General features: G+C 39.7%; 1 protein-coding gene across 1 annotated transcript in view; it reads right to left on the bottom strand.

The window, feature by feature from the left end:
* The window catches only part of DOCK3 (dedicator of cytokinesis 3), a 460,033-nt gene that overhangs the window by 89,208 nt on the left and 354,385 nt on the right, over positions 1-16,440 (bottom strand). The window contains exons 15-22 of the mRNA XM_058559633.1: positions 14,198-14,322; positions 12,524-12,686; positions 11,931-12,037; positions 11,182-11,353; positions 10,729-10,826; positions 8,432-8,515; positions 7,261-7,361; positions 1,737-1,818 (exon numbers count right to left, since the gene is read on the bottom strand). Coding sequence (XP_058415616.1) covers positions 1,737-1,818; positions 7,261-7,361; positions 8,432-8,515; positions 10,729-10,826; positions 11,182-11,353; positions 11,931-12,037; positions 12,524-12,686; positions 14,198-14,322 — 932 coding nt within the window. The remainder of the gene's footprint in view (positions 1-1,736; positions 1,819-7,260; positions 7,362-8,431; positions 8,516-10,728; positions 10,827-11,181; positions 11,354-11,930; positions 12,038-12,523; positions 12,687-14,197; positions 14,323-16,440) is intronic.

Here is a 16,440-nt window from a genome sequence, read left to right as displayed (position 1 = left end):
CTTGAACCACTAGGCCATCAGGGCTGGCTCCCTAGACTTTTGATCTGAAGTAAATCTTCCTCTCCAGCTAGTCTATTCCATGATCCTCTTTATTTCCTTCATAGTATTCAAGAAGTGTTTTTTCTCACTGACTTTGTTTATTTATTTCTTTTACATGTTTACTGCCTGTCTTTCCCCCACTTGAATGGAAGTGCCATGAAGGCCTAGCCTTTTCTGCTTGGGCCCCTGCTGAATCCCCAGTGACTAATACAGTGTCTGACACATGGTAGGTATGAAGCAACATTGACTAAATGAATGACTGAATGAATGATTCTTAGGAGAAAACAACTTCTGTGATGCCTCCTCTAGTATCCTCAAGCAATTAATTTATGGATTCACCAGAACCTTTTGCATTTAACTCAACTTTTATCCCCTCAAATATTGTGTGAGGCATCTGACAGGTGTTGGGGTTCAGAGAACAGAACCCAAGCCCTGCCCTCATATCACACTCAGAACACTGCTCTATACCTGTGTTTGTACCTGCTTCCCCTCAGGACACAGCAAAGGTGTTCTTTTAAGTGGAGAGGCTGAACTTACTCCTCTTTGCATCTTAGCACCCACGACAGATGCTGACTGCTCCGTAGACATGTAATGTATGAAAGAGGATAGAAATGAGACTTGTGGCCTTAGATTTTTACAGAATGTGCAGAGAAGAGGAAGGGAAACACAGATCTATGATTTGATTTTGCCTGTTTGATCTGATGATGCTTGAGAATCATCTGTTTCACCTGTTACCATGTGGACAAAAACAACGAAATCATAGGCCCTGTAGTACTTAGAGCAGATGCTGTGACACTAAAAGTGGACAGAGAAAAAACAGAACTATTTTGCTGCCATTCTTCTTTTATTGCCAGCTAGAAAGGGTGGGAAAGACATGGGTAAAAAGCAACTAAAAGAAAAGTAACTCAAGAACAAGAAAAGACAGGGATAGAAAGAGAGAAAGCATGGACTTGCTTTAAGTGAGTTCACAGAGGATACAACAGTTTTCTTCAAATAGCTACCTGAAAAACTACCGAGCAAAGGAGGGATCAACATTCTCATAGGTGGTTCTCTATAGCAGAAGCAGTAGCCGTGAAAAGAAGTTACCAGAAAGTGGAATTAACTCACAATGAGGATGGCCCCCTGTAAACTGGAGATGCCTAGCAATGCAAAGGGCTGCCTGGTCATGGAACCTGTCCAAGAAGGGGTATTGTCATGGGGGTCTCTGGGTTCCTCCAAAAGGTGAAGGTTTTAGGATTATATTCTTCTCGATATATCCACACATAGTGCATCCATTCAGCTCTTTTTATTTAAAATAGTTCTAAAAAATAATGTTTAGTACCTACTGAAGAAGGGAAAAATATTGGAAGATCTTAATTCTAATCAATGTTGCCACCAACATTGGCTTAGAAGGAGATATGCTACTTTAGCCAGTGAAGCAAAGACTGATGCTGTCGGTAAAAACCAGGCAGGGAGGATGGCCAGGAGCCATGTGCACATCATCCCTCCCTCTTGCTTTAAGATAAAATTATCAGGAATAAAAATCTTCTGGGACAAAATCAAGGTGAGGAAAGGGGAATTACATGAATAAAGGCAGTTATTTCTGAAAGCAGGGCAGTGTATTGGGATGTCTACACTTGTCCTGCACACTAAACCACTGAGATGACACAGAAATAATTGCAGGGGTGGGCCCTTGTGCAGCAAGCTCAGTACGTTACCCGCATGGCTTCCTGAATGTGGTCCTGCCGAATCAGTTCTGCTGAGCAGTCCATGTACCATTTCAAACAGCGGATAAGCTCCCTGAGAAAGAAAACAGTTCCAGAAACCACACTTTAATCCAAAAGCAATGAAGCCTGAAATATTTGGAGCCCTGAATTAGCCACACAGGAAATATATTCTGCTGATGAGCTGGAATGGAGTGATACATCCATTACAGCTGTAAAATCTTTGCTCATTTGAGACCAGACAACGCTCCTTGTCCATAAAGAGTTGCCACATTTTAATTAGCAATTATAATCATTCTTTCCCACTCTTTCTGACACACATTTCTTCTTTGATACAAGAAAGTTTTCCCAAAGTCTTGGACTAGATGTGTATTTTTGTTTTGTCTAAAATTGCTATGTCTCCAGAACATACAACAATTACTAGTAAATAGTAGACTCTGAATAAATGTATATAGTCTCGTGTGTCCCTCCTCGCTCCACCTCCATCCCAACTATCTTATTTCCTTAGGACCAAGTCATCTGAGTGGAATAGGATTACAGGATCAGAAGGCCTGAACACTTACGTGGCAATAGAGCACAGAGGTCAAGAGTGCAGGCCCTGGTCAGACAGCAGGGTTCACATCTGGGGCCTATCAGTTTCTAGCTCTATATCCTTGGGCAAGTTATTTGATCCCTCTGTGCCTCATTCTCTTCATTTAAAATATGGAGGAAACAATAGTGTATCTCAAAGTTATTGTGAATACTAGTGAGATGACACATGTAAAGCACATAGCACAGTGCCTGTTCTTCAAAGTGACATCAGAGTGTCAGAGTTCCAGTGACTCCACAGCCTCGCCACCCTTGGGTTTTATTTATGTTTTAAAAAATTGTGCTAATTCCATAGAAGAAAATGCTGACTTTTTTTTTATGACTTTAATGGCTTAGATAACCCATGAGTATTTCCCATCTTTACTATTCATAATATCTCTTTTATAGACTGTTTTTAAATTTTCTTTGACATTTATTTGTGGGTACTATATTTAGCTATTCACATGTTTCTTATGGGAAGAGCAAGACTTATTCTCAGCAGCTTTGCCATCATTTCTTAGAAGGAAAAGTATGATAACTATGTAATAAACTATACTTTAAAATGTCAGTTGAAAGCTCACAGCTAACATCATACTCAATGGTGAAAGACTGAAAGCTGTTCCTCTAAGATCAGGAACAAAGGAATGATGCCTGCTTTTGCTACTTCTACTCAACACAGTACTGGAAGAGCAATTAGGCAAGAAAAAGCAATAAAAGGCATCCAAATTGGAAAGGAAGAAATAAAACTGTCACTATTTGCAGCTAACATGATCTTATATGTAGAAAAACCTAAAGATTCCACAAAAAAACCTGTTATAAGTAATAAACAAATTCAGCAACATTGCAGGATACAAAATCAACATACAAAAATCAGTTGTGTTTCTATACACTAACAATGAACAACCCAAAAAGGAAATTAAGAAAACAATCCATTTATAGTAGCATCAAAAAAAGAATACTTAGGAATAAATTTAACCAAGGAGGTAAAAGACCTGTACACTAAAAACTATAAGACATTGTTGAAAGAAATCAAAAAAGACACAAAGAAATAGAAAGATATCCCATGCTCATGGATTGGAAGAATTAATATAGTTAAAATGTTCATATTATTTAAAGCGATCTACAGTTTCAATGCAATCCCTATCAAAATCCCAATGACATTTTTGATGGAAATAGAACAAAGAATCCTAAAATTTATATGGAACAACAAAGGACCCCAAATAGCCAAAGCAATTCTGAAAAAAAAAAGAACAAAGCTAGAGGTATCAAATTCCCTGATTTCAAAATATACTACAAAGCTATAGTAATCAAAACAGCATAGTACTGGCAAAAAACAGACACACAGATCAATGGAGCAGAATTGAGAGCCTAGAAATAAACCTACATATTTACGGATAGCTAATTTTTGACAAAGGAGCCAAGAACATACAATGGAAAAAGGAAAGTCTCTTCAATAAATGGTGCTGGGAAAACTGGACAGTCACATGCAAAAGCATGAAAGTAGACCATTATCTTACACCATACACAAAAATTAACTAAAAATGTACTAAAGACTTGAATATAAGACCTGAAATCATAAAACGCCTAGAAGAAAACATAAGCAGTATGCTCTTTGACATTGGTCTGAGCAATATCTTTTTGGATACGTATCCTCAGGCAAGGGGAAAAAAAGAAAAAATAAACAAGTGAGACTACATCAAACCTAAAACCTTCTGCATGGCAAAGGAAACCATCAACAAAATGAAAAGACAACCTACCAAGAGAAGGAGAAGATATCTGCAAATCAAATATCCAATAAGGGATTAATATCCAAAATATATAAAAAACTCATACAACTCAACAACAAAAAAAACAAATAACACTTTTAAAAAATGGGCAGAGGATCTGAACAGACATTTTTCCAAGGAAGATGTACAGCTAGCCAAGAGGCACATGAAAAGATGTTCAAAATCACTGATTATTAGGGAAACGCAAATCAAAATTACAATGAGATATCACCTCATGCCCATCAGAATGGCTATTACTAAAAAGAGAAGGGGCCGGCCCAATAGTATAGTGGTTAGGTTCTCGTGCTCCACTTCAGCAGCCTGGAGTTCCCAGGTTCAGATCTCAGGCATGGACCTACACACCGCTCATCAAGCCATGCTGTGATGGTGTCCCATATGCAAAGTAGAGGAAGACTGGCACAGATGTTAGCTCAGGGACCATCTTCCTCAAGCAAAAAGGGGAAGATTGGCAACAGATGTTAGCTCAGGGCCAGTCTTCCTCAAGGAAAAAATAAATAAATAAAAATAAAAAAACAAGAAATAACAAGCATTAGAGAGGATGTGGAGAAAAAGGAACCCTCATAAACTGCTGGTGGCAATGTAAATTGGTGCAGCCACTATGCAAAACAGAATGGTGATTTCTCAAAAAATGAAAAATAGAACTGTCACATGATCCAGCTATTCCATTTCTGGAGATTTATCCAAGAACACGAAAACACTAATTTGAAAAGATATATGCACCCCTGTGTTCATGGCAGCATTACTTACAATAGCTAAGACTTGGAAACAACCTAAGTGCTCATCGACAGATGAATGGATAAAGAAGATGTGGTAACATACATACAATGGAATACTACTCAGTCATAAAAAAGATGGAATCTTGCCATCTGCAACAACATGGATGGATTTTGAGGGTATTATGCTAAGTGAAATAAGTCAGATGGAGAAAGACAAATACTATATCATTTCATTCATATGTAGAAGATAAAACAAAATAAACAAACACACAGATACAGAGAACAGACTGGTGATTACCAGAGTGGAAGGGGGGCGGGACCAGGGCAAAAGGAGTAAAAAGGCACATTTGTACAGGGATGGATGGAAACTAGACTTTTGGCGGTGAACATGATACAATCTATACAGAAGATGAAATACAATGATGTACACATGAAACTAATATAATGTTATAAATCAATGTCACTTCAATTAAAAAAAAACATTAAAATACTTAGGAATAAACTTAACCAGGGAGGTGAAAGACTTGTACTTTGAAAACTATGAAATGCTGCTGAAAGAAACTGAAGAAGTTACTAATAAATGGAAAGACATCCATGTTTATGGATTGGAAAACAATATTGTTAAGATGTCAACACTACACAAAATGATCTATAGATTCAATGCAATCTCTATCAAAATCCCAATGACATTTTTTGCAGAAATAGAAAAATCCATCCTAAAGTTCAGATGGAAATCTCAAGGGACCCCGAACAGCCAAAACAATCTTGAAAAAGAAGAACAAAGTTAGAGGACTCACACTTCCTGATTTCAAAACTTACTATAAAGCTACAGTAATTAAAACAGTGTGGTACTCGGATGTTAGCTCAGGGCTGATCTTCCTCACACACACACAAAAACAAAACAAAACAGTGTGGTACTGGCCTAAAGAGAGACATACACATCAATAGAATAAAATAGCCCAGAAATAAACCCTCGCATATATGGTCAAATGATTTTCAACAAGGGTGCCAAGACCAATAAATGGGGAAAAGACAATCTTCTTCAACAAATTGTATTGGGAAAACTGGATATCCACATGCAAAATAAAGTTGGAGTCTTATGTTACACAATGAACAAAAATTAACTCAAAATGGAGTAATGACCAAAATGTAAGAGCTAAAACTATAAAACTCTTAGACAAAAACATAGGAGAAAAGCTTTGTGACAATGGATTAAGCAATGATTTCTTGGATATGACATCAAAAGCACAGGCAACAAAAGAAAAAATAGATAAATTGGACTACATCAAAACTGAAAACTTCTGAGCATCAAAGGACACAATCAACAGAATGAAAAGGCAATGGTAGAAAATATTTGCAAATCATATACCTGATAAGGGATTAATATTCAGAATATATAAAGAACTCCTACAGCTCAACAACAAAAAAACCAAACAACCTGATTCAAAAATGTGCAAAGAACTTGAATAGATTTTTCTCCGAAGAAGATATGCAAATAGTCAATAAGCACATGAAGAGATGTTCAACATCACTAATAATTAGGGAAATGCAAATCAAAATCACAGGATACCACCTCACATCCATTAGAAAGGCTACTATCAAAAAAACTCCAAAATACAAAAAAACCTCAGAAAATAACAAGTCTTGGTGATAATGTGGAGATATTGGAATCCTTGTGCACTGTGGGTGGGAATATGAAATGGGGCAGCCACTGTGGAAAACAGTATGGTGGTGCCTCAAAAAATTAAAAGTAGAATTACCATGTGATCCAGCCATTCCATTTCTGGGTATATATCCAAAAGAACTGAAATCAGGGTCTTGAAGAGATATTTGTACACCCATGTTCACAGTGGCATTATTCATTATAGCTAAAGGTGGACGCAACCGAAATACTCATCAACAGATGAACGGATAAACAAAATGTGGTACAAACATACAATGGAACATTATTCAGCCTTTAAGAGGAAGGAAATTCTGACACATGCTACAACATGGATGAACTTTGAGGCCATTATGGTAAGTGAAATAAGCCAGTCACAAAAAGACAAATATTGTATGATTCAATTTAGATGAGGTACCTAGAATAGGAAAATTCATAGAGACAGAAAGTGTAATGGTGGTTGAGCAGGAGCTAGGGGACAGGGGAAAATGGGGAATTATTGTTTAATGGGTACAGAGTTTCAGTTTTGCAAGATGAAATGAGTTCTGGAGGCAGACGGTGGTGATGGTTGTATAATAATGTAGTACTTAATGCCACTGAGCTGTACATTAAAAATGGTTAAGATAGTAAATTTTTTGTTATGTGTATTTTATCACAATTAAAAAAATAAATAAATGAAGTTAAAAAAAAAAGGTCAGCTGAATGAATGGTGGCTGCCACCGAGCTTTTTTTAAGCCTGTCTTTGTATTCAAACACAAGTCCTATTCATGATGCCAAACATAACTTACTTGTATGCCAGGGCTCCAGCAAAGTGCTTCTGGACGTAAGTGTCCATTACAGGCCGGAAGTGGAAATATTTGATGTCTCGGAGCAGGTTGATGATGAATACCTGGGAGAAATGGAGGGTACCAGGGTTCACTGGAGGCCTCAGATGTATCCTCAGCAGGAAACAGAACTCTTGCTTCTTCAAGGAAAGGCAAACTATAGGTGTTTTCTCTAGTGTTCCCCACGGGCAGTGAATGTAAGATTTCTATTTTGTGTCTGTATTTCTGTCTTGTCTGTTCTATTCTTGCCACGCCCAGCTTCTCCAACAGAGGTCTGGGACTTACCTGTTTATGCCAGTGTTACTCTCTCTTTACAATAATGCTGGGTGGTAAAATATGGACCAGAGAAGGCAAAACAATACCTATGTAAGTGGCATAAACACTAAGTTGTCTCAAAAAACTTGGAAAAGAGAGAAAAAAAAGATTGTCCTCTGCGCCAAATCAGCTACAAAAGGCTGTGACCTTCAGAATTGGGGCTGGCTGCTCAGGGAAGCAAGGAAGAAGAAAAGCCAGAGAGGCAAACTATGCAAATGCCATTTAACTCTGGCCTCTGCTCCTCACCTATCAGGTAGACTTAGAGTATCTGGTTCTCCTTGAACATACAGCCCTCCTATGGGACTGGACATATTAAGCAAATGCACTAAACATTCAAATCACTGTCCATTCTCACTAAGCAACCTTCTGAGATTCTGGTTCCCAACAACTGTGCAGAGGGAGAGAGTGTCATGCTCAGACCAGCATGAGTGAGTCTCTGCTTTTCCTGGTGGTTATATCCTACTTTGTAAGTGAAAAATGAGTTGTCTGGTTTTCTATGTTAGTCTCTGGGTCTTTTGTTGGTGTAGGTCACTATTTCAGGGGCCAAGCAACGTTGCAATAGTGATGAGATTGAGTATCAAAACTACAAAGTTGAGGTCTGGACCTGACCATGCCGAATTCTTCAAACTTGATCTTATAGGGATCTGCCTGGTAGGTTGGTTAGTTTATCCTCCTTGGGTGACACTCCTCAGTCCCTTTTCTATTGGAAACTTCTACACTTTGTGCTGACTCACTCTAATAAATTGCTTCCCCTAGATTTTTAAAAATATGTGACAGGAATAATTAATAAAAATGGAAAGTCAGGAAGGATGAGACTTACCAAAGACTGAAATACCAAGAGGCCGTATTTCTCTGTATTATCATCCAAAATCACAAAGAGCGTATCTAAGATGTCCTGCAGAAACTGCAACATCATTAAAATCAGAGGGCTCATATCTTTGGACCCTGTACACATGGTTAAACTTGCATACATCAATGAAATTATCTTCCAATGAACAAAGTCAAAGATCTCCTAAGATCTCAAACCACCACTTAAAAATAATCTAGTACCCTACCCTCCACCCAGCTAAGAAATAACTAGGTGGACTTGGAGTGTTTGCTTATAGTCCAAAGGACCTCGAGAGAGAGACCTAGAGAAGCTCTTCCTGTTGGGTAAGTGCTAAACTTCTAAGGAAAGGACAATTACCTAAAAAATATAGGACATCCATGTAGAATAGCAATCTTGAAATAAAGACAATCTAAGTGATTCTGATGCCAAATTCATTTTGAGAAAAAGAGGTCACTTTTCTGGGACCCCGAGGAGTTCAACAGTTCCTTTCTCTCTACTGTGGCCTAACTCTATAGAGGACATTTGGATGAGAGTGCGGCAAACTAGGCCTTATCCACAGAAACTATTTTCTGGTCTAGAAGTTAGTATCCCAGAAGTTAGCATCCCAGAAGAAGGAATAATGCAGCTGATGAGGGTTGTCAATGAGGGTAAAAGATTTCGAAGCACTGGTTTTGGTTTGTTTGTTTTTCTGCGCATGTGCCTTTTTCCTTCTAAGATGCAAAAACCAAGGGAGAGAATAATGAATATTCATAGATACTTGCAGTCTTTAAAACTAAAATCTAACATTCTGTTGGTCAAAATGCAAATTAATGATACAATGTTTACAATTTATTTCAAAACAATATAAGGTGGAAGGTGCGGACAGAGGAGTTGATGGGCAGGATTGGCCATTGGTTAATGATAGTTGGGGCTGGGTGATGAGTACATGCAGGGTTCTTGATACTATTCTGTCTACTTTTCTGTTATGTTTTAAATCTCCCAATAAAAAGTAAAAAAACACTTTAAAATGCCAGCATATTCTCTTCTGGCTGGCTTGAGAGAAATTACTGATGCTAAAACCAGGTATGCTGATAGGATGTTCTCTTGTAAAGAATACGACGACTTAGGCTTAAAAAAATTACAGACTTCTCTTAATACGTTATCTGTTTACTGGCTGATATTTTTAATATGTTTAGAAGGAAAAGAATGCCCTGAGTGTGAATTTATCTTAAGTTTCAAAAACTAGTATTAGCTTGTTTGTGAAGAGTTCTTTTTAAAATTTATGATACTCCAATAAATTAAAACAAAATCCATACAAGATTTCATGAAAGTATAAAGAGGTACACAGATTTTAAAACTGTTCCTTATTTGGAGACACCATGTTGTGTATTATTGAGTCAATGGAGCTGTAAAATGAAAGTATAGACAGTGCATCCCTTCTAACTGATTTGATACTTGCAATGATAAAGCTAAGAATGCTCATTGATGGACAAGTTGCCTTCTTGACGTTTAATCTCTATCTTACATTCCACTGCTCTTGCTGATCACCAAAAGCACCTCGATTATCCTCAGTAGAGTTCAGTCCATTCTGCAGAATCCACCTGTGGGGCTTTCACCATCAGGCAGCACCTGGAGGTTTTCTTGAGCTAAAACCAGGTGGGCAAATATTCTACATACTGCAGAGAAGTCCTACAGAAAACAACTGGGGACTGGTAGTATTGCTGTCAATCTGCTCAAAGCATTAGATGGGAAATGTTACAAGGTACCTGAAGAAAGCAGTTGAAGCAGGGAGTAAGGAAGGGTTCCCTAGTATGGACTCTAAGTGAAAGACTGGGCAAAATCAGCAACTACAAGTTAATGGAGAGTATTTAGAGTTCTTATAATCAAGTAGAGCCAGAAAGACATCAGGCTGGGTTTGTGGTAAGAGGGTTACAAAGTAAGGAAAATGAGCAAGAGAAGGAAGAAAGAGGAGACCTAAAGGAATGTAGGCAGCACAAAGCACTGGGATTGTTTCTGAGAGGGTGCTCTTACCATTACCCTTTAATTATCGTTTTGCTTTCTAAGAAGAAAAACGAGTCAGAAAAGAGGGTTTATAACCTAAATATAGTTTCTAAAAGGTAATAAACCTATTGTGACACCTACTTTTAAAAAAGAAGCTAACAAAAAAAAAAGGGACAAAACTTTATTCTTACTCATCTAATTATATATCTTGAAAAATGGACTTAGAGACTTACTGGCAGAAGGGCAAGTAAGGCCTTCTGCCTAGCTGCTTGCTCAGGCAGCATGTGCAAATTGCGTGCAAGCCATACCTTAACAATTTCTTCCCCACTGACATGCCGGAGCCGCCCTAGGATGTCCATGATACGGTCTGGAAATGCCTTCCATTTCAGCAGAGCAAGGAGGTCCACTAGAAAGCAAGCCCAAAAGATGGTGAACTCTGGCTATGCCAAGGACAAGTGAAGCCCAGACTCTCCCAGACAAGAACAGGTGGGATCTAGAGGAACAGAAATAGCTGTATTACAACAGCCTTTTTAGTGCTGAGATCAAGGCCAAAGACACATCTGTGAACTCTGGATGTATACTGTGGAGCTGCTAAAACCATGAGAAACTTCAAAGGCTGCTATTGCCAAGAGATCTATTCATCTTTGAATGCAAAGAATCCCCTCACTGTGATATGAAAAAGCAATAAGTTCTGTCTCCCTTAATATACATCAGCAACATGGAACCGGCAACTGAGGACAGTGGAGGGCACCATCACCTACCGTTCTGGGTGAGTTTGGTGGAGGAGAGCTGTGTGGAAATAAAGAAAGACTCTTTGGTGCTACGCTGGAAGATGAGGCTGGAGGGGATGTTAGGGCAGCCACTGTAGTCCTCTTTGCAGCAGGGCAGGCCCAGGTACAGAGCATGGTTGTTAAATGTGCTATTCTCATCACACTGTAGGCCAAAAGTAAAGAATACAGTATGTTTTCTGAACCATGCCACATTTAAAAATCAGGTCGTAGGGGATTTCTGAGTTGACATTTGCACTCATCTTTCCGAGGCTGGACCTTGGGCCTCAGGTCCTTTTAGAAGAGTGCTTTCTGTTTAAGAAACTCCCCAGAATGGCTCACATGCCTTTTAAAGAGAACATAGCAGGGCATGTGGTCTCCACCTGGTTTGCAGACAGCCTTGGTTGGCAGCTATGCTGTGACAGCTGACAGAAACAAGATCTCAAATAGCAGGTCTCCAAATGTACTAGCCAAGGCCACAATGGCAGAGAGGGGTTGGTAATAGATTTCCATTACTAGTGAAGTGGGAGGTGGCAAACAGAGGGCCTGCTGGCATTACTTGTGGGAGGAAGGCCACTGTATTTAGAAGACAAAAGCCTGCTCAGAGCTGTCCTGCTGTCACCCACCAGTGCACTACCCTGGATCCTCTGGCCCATCCAATGAAAACCACCTAACTGAGGCCCATGTGTGAGAGTGGCCTCACGGGAGTGGGGGTTGGGGTGAGAGATAGCCAGGCCCCATACCTTGTACACATAGAGCTCATGGATATCATCTGAGAGGGTGGTGCCATCATCCCGCATCAGGGGTGAGAATGCAAAGCCAAAGAGTTTCTTTTCCCCTTTGTCCTTTGCTGCAATCAGAGCCAAGTGTTAGTTTTTCTTGCTTTTTACAGAAACCCCCCTTGTACTTATCACCTACACTCTTTACTTCTTTGTCCCTTACTTCTTTCATTAATTAGGTAGCAGGAATGATAAGAAATATACTGAACTGAGTTTTCATTTATATCTCAAGGTACACAGGCTACCTAGACCCAAATGGAAACTAAAGTGCTGGTCTTGATAAACCAGGGGCTCTTTAAGAAGCAATTTAATACTAACAAAGGAAACACCCACAGGGGAATGACACTGGCAATTACCCAGTGTTCAGGTCAGACCCTAGGAGGGCCAATATCAGTGTCTGAAAAAGCAGCCTCTGATGACATCCCATCTCTGAGTACTCATTTATTCACAACTCCTCATTTTCTTGCCCCAATAATAAGAACCCTCTTAATTCTGTTTCAGAGAGGAAATAGTTATATTCATATCCTCAAAGGAATGTGGAGAGAAGTCTCACTCACTGGAACAATGTCTGAACTCGAAGCGCAGGTGGGAGCCCCGGAATCTGTCGATGGGGATAGGCAATTTGATAATTTCTCCCCAGCGAGGACTATTACTGTGGTAGAGGACGAAGGAGTGGTAGGAACTCCTATTTGGCTCTCCTGAACCCAAGCTGATGCAATCCTGGAAGAGAGAAGCACAATAAGGTGTCACCTTCCTGGAGGGAGTCCTTGGGTTTCTCTTTGTCACTAAAACACCTTACTTTCTCCTTTGTGCAGGTCTCATTTTCCCACCAAGGCAAATCTATAAGATAAGAAAACTCATTTGACTTAAATTCAATACTTTTGGAAACAACTGTGTAGATGGTATAAGGAATCAGCAGTCACAAAGCCCCTTGTTTTCCTTGGGGCAGAAGTAAAGCACACACACTGCTCAATAAACTAGAGGGAAGCTGAGGAGTGCATGTGAATCACTAAGGTAGGCTCTTCATCCTTACTAAGAAAGGGAACAATAAACTCCATGGGAGAAGTCAATTGTACATGGCACTTTACCAGGTCAGAAAAATAATTAAATTATAAAGTGGAGAGAGCTTGTTTTCTAATCTTCCTCAGCCCAATGTTGCACTGGCATTTTAGGTCCCTTGGTTGACTGTCCTCAGATATAAATGAGATAGACCAGATTTCACTTGACCCCAGTTCCTCGATATTGCCATGTAGATGCAGTTCTGTCCATGCCTTTTCCCTGGAGGACAGGAAGCTTCAGGCAATACAATCAGGAGCAGTCTGTCTGCACCGTCTGCACAGGGATGGTGTGAACAGCTGACAGCTCTGCTGACCTCAGCAGTATCCATGCAAGCAATGGACACGCCTTAGTTCTTGAGGTGGGTTTTTAAAATGACACACAAATCATTGTTTCTACCATCATTTTAACATTCTCCTCCATTTCTTTCTAGCTTTAGGAGATGACTTGGACTAATTTTACCTTTTTCCTTCAGTAAAACGTGGATGATCATTCCTATTCTGTTGCCAACATATAGAAGCAAGATTAATAATAAAAGACTTATTTGCCTTCTACCAAGTGCTATGCAAATTTTTTGCCAGGGACTTCACCATGACATGACTGAGGGAAAAACTATATACTGACAATAGAAAAACAGCTCTCCAGCTCCTTGCTTTCAATGAAGAGTGACAGAGGATCTTTGCACTGCATTGACTGGAAATCATCTTTTAGGGCCTGAGTCTGCTACTGTTCCTTGTCACATAATTTGGTACCAGCAAGTGAGTGCCTAAGTCCCATCCTTGACCAAGGAGCAAATATCGTTTTCTGTATTAGCTCAAGAAACAAAAAGTGTGGGACCTAATAACAGTTACCAAAAGTAGGCAGCTTAACGCTAGAAAGAATGACAGAAGAAGTAACATATAGGACAGAACTAGAGGGAATAGGTCTAAATGGGAGCAGGAAGGATTCAGGTCAGACAGTAGGAAGAATTTCTAAAAGGGCTGTATGACACTGGAAGTCATTATCAAAGTGTACTGCGGGGTTTCCTGGAAGAAAGGAAAAGGCAGAGAAGAATGCATATGGGGTGATTTGAGTTCAGTCCCGCCTGAGGAGAAAGGGTCTTTGAACAAAGTCCACAGAAGTACTAGAATTATTATAGCATTAGCCTCCATTCCAAACTGAATGGCAAGCCTTACCTTCAATATTTCCCCATCTGCATAAAGCACATACATGGTCACTTCAATGTTCTTTTGTACACTCTTTCCCCCTCTCTCAAAATCCCCCTTCTCCAGGGTTAGGTAAAGGTCATTGCGGATATCACCTGTGGGGAAAGAAATGCCATGTCTTCATGACCAAGAAGCCATACTGCCCCATTTGCATGGAGGACCAGGCTAGCATTTGGATCCTCCAGGGTTCAAGTGTGTGCTCAGGACATTCCAAGCTTGGTTAATAACGATGGACATTCTACCCATATCAGTGCAGCAGTATTCAGGTTGGTTAGTCATGTGCTCTCTCAGTTTGAATCCTAAAGCTGTTCACCACAGCTTGTCCAGGGTGTGAAATGACAGGGCGGAGAACCTTCTCTCAGATTATAGGTGACTGCTCAGTCTCTCTCGCCTCCAGAATAGCTATAATCTAAGCCTTCCAAAGAGGAAAGATTTTAGAATCAACAGGAATAACACTTATTTTAATCATGTCTATGTTTTAACTACTAATCCCTCCTCCTCTCCCTCAAAAAAAAAAGTAGTTTCTTATTTCTAAGTTTTCTTTTTGCAACACTCAATCCTTCTAACTAGAGGACAGTACACTACTTTTTACTTCTGGAGGCTTAACTCTAAATCCTATTCCCTGCTGGAGTGCCAGGAGAGGGCACTGGACTACCTGTTAATTTTTCTTCTTTTAGCTGCAAGTGCTCTGGGAGCAAGATGACCTACCAGAAGCACAGGTGCTAGAGTACTGGGGCAACAATCTGTTGTCCTCTTGTTGCTTCCCTGTGCTCTGACTCCAGTCCACTTTGCCCATATCTGCTGCTTAAGACTGGGCAGGAGAAGCTCAAATTGCAAGTCTAAAATGACCTAAGTCACTTCTCCCTTTTTAGGGAGGATGGGTGTGTCCATATGTAAGAAGAGCTTATTTAGGCTGCTCTTAGCTTCTAAATCTGTAACACGACCAGTTTTATTCACACATTCTAAAGAAGAGCTTTTGAATTCCAAAAAAATACAGTGAAGGCTATGGGAAAAAAATCTTCAAAAGAAGAAAATGGCAAAGGAAAACAGGTAAGGCCAAAGTGAAGATGTGTTAGCAGCCTGAAGAAATCAATTGAGAGGTGATGGAAAAACAACCTTGCAAAGCAAGCCAATTCAGAAGCCAGATATTTTTTCCGCTTCAGGTCTTAGAAAAACTGGCACATCTAAATACGTTCATTACTTGGAATCACAATGACATTAAACAGGTTTTGTTTTTGGTTAGCAAGTGAGCTTTCTGGTTTGGTCAGATATATGATGATGGCCTCTTTTCTGCACTGACTACCTCTCTAATTGTGGAAGTGTTTTAATGTCTCTTATGTATGAAACAGTGATAGACCAGGACTGGCATATATCTTGGGCTTCTGGGGTCTTCATGACCATACCTTCTATTCTTCAGGTTGCCTTCTTATCCCAAGAGTGAAATCATGGTTATTTGGTCACGTAATGAAGTTCTCAAAATACTTTGGCTCAAGTGGGGAAGAGCAGCCCATGAAAAGCAATTAAGTATTCTCTGACAGCCCAGAGAACTTTCTCTAATCAGTGAAAGCCATCTTGCTCCCCAAACATACAGCCGTGAAGCTACCAAGAAGGGAAGAGGGAAATGTGTTCTGAAAATCACATACAAATGCAACGGCTGGGTAGGTGGGACAGCCATCAGGGTGTCCATCCTTGCAATCCACACAGACTTTCCTTTTGGGTTGAGGAGAGCCTGTATTTTGAATTCTGATGAGTTTGGAACTTTAATTTGGCTCCTTTGGACATTCCTGCTTGGGCCCTCATTAAATATCATTAAAATAGCACTCAGGTATACAGGTAGGGTAGGGAAGGCAAGCAGAAGAAGAAGGAAAACTCAAATCCATCAGTTTGTTACTGTCAGGACACAGGCTGAATAAAATCAGTCTTGAAAGTAAACTTCAAAATTAGCTGGAAACTTTACTATGAGGTATTGCTATTATAATAGGATAAATCAGAGGTGGTTATACCTTGAATTTTTTTTTTTTTAATTTTTTGTTTGTTTGTTTGTTTTTTGTGAGGAAGATCAGCCCTGAGCTAACATCCATGCTAATCCTCCTCTTTTTGCTGAGGAAGACTGGCTCTGAGCTAACATCTATCGCCAATCCTCGTTTTTTTTCTTCCCCAAAGCCCCAGTAGATAGCTGTATGTCATAGTTGCACATCCTTCTAGTTGCTGTA

This window comes from Diceros bicornis, chromosome 2 (assembly GCF_020826845.1).
Source record: "Diceros bicornis minor isolate mBicDic1 chromosome 2, mDicBic1.mat.cur, whole genome shotgun sequence".
Classification (NCBI taxonomy): Eukaryota; Metazoa; Chordata; class Mammalia; order Perissodactyla; family Rhinocerotidae; genus Diceros; species Diceros bicornis.
Note: the sequence above shows the minus strand (reverse complement) of the source record. Positions and strands in the feature narration are given on the sequence as shown.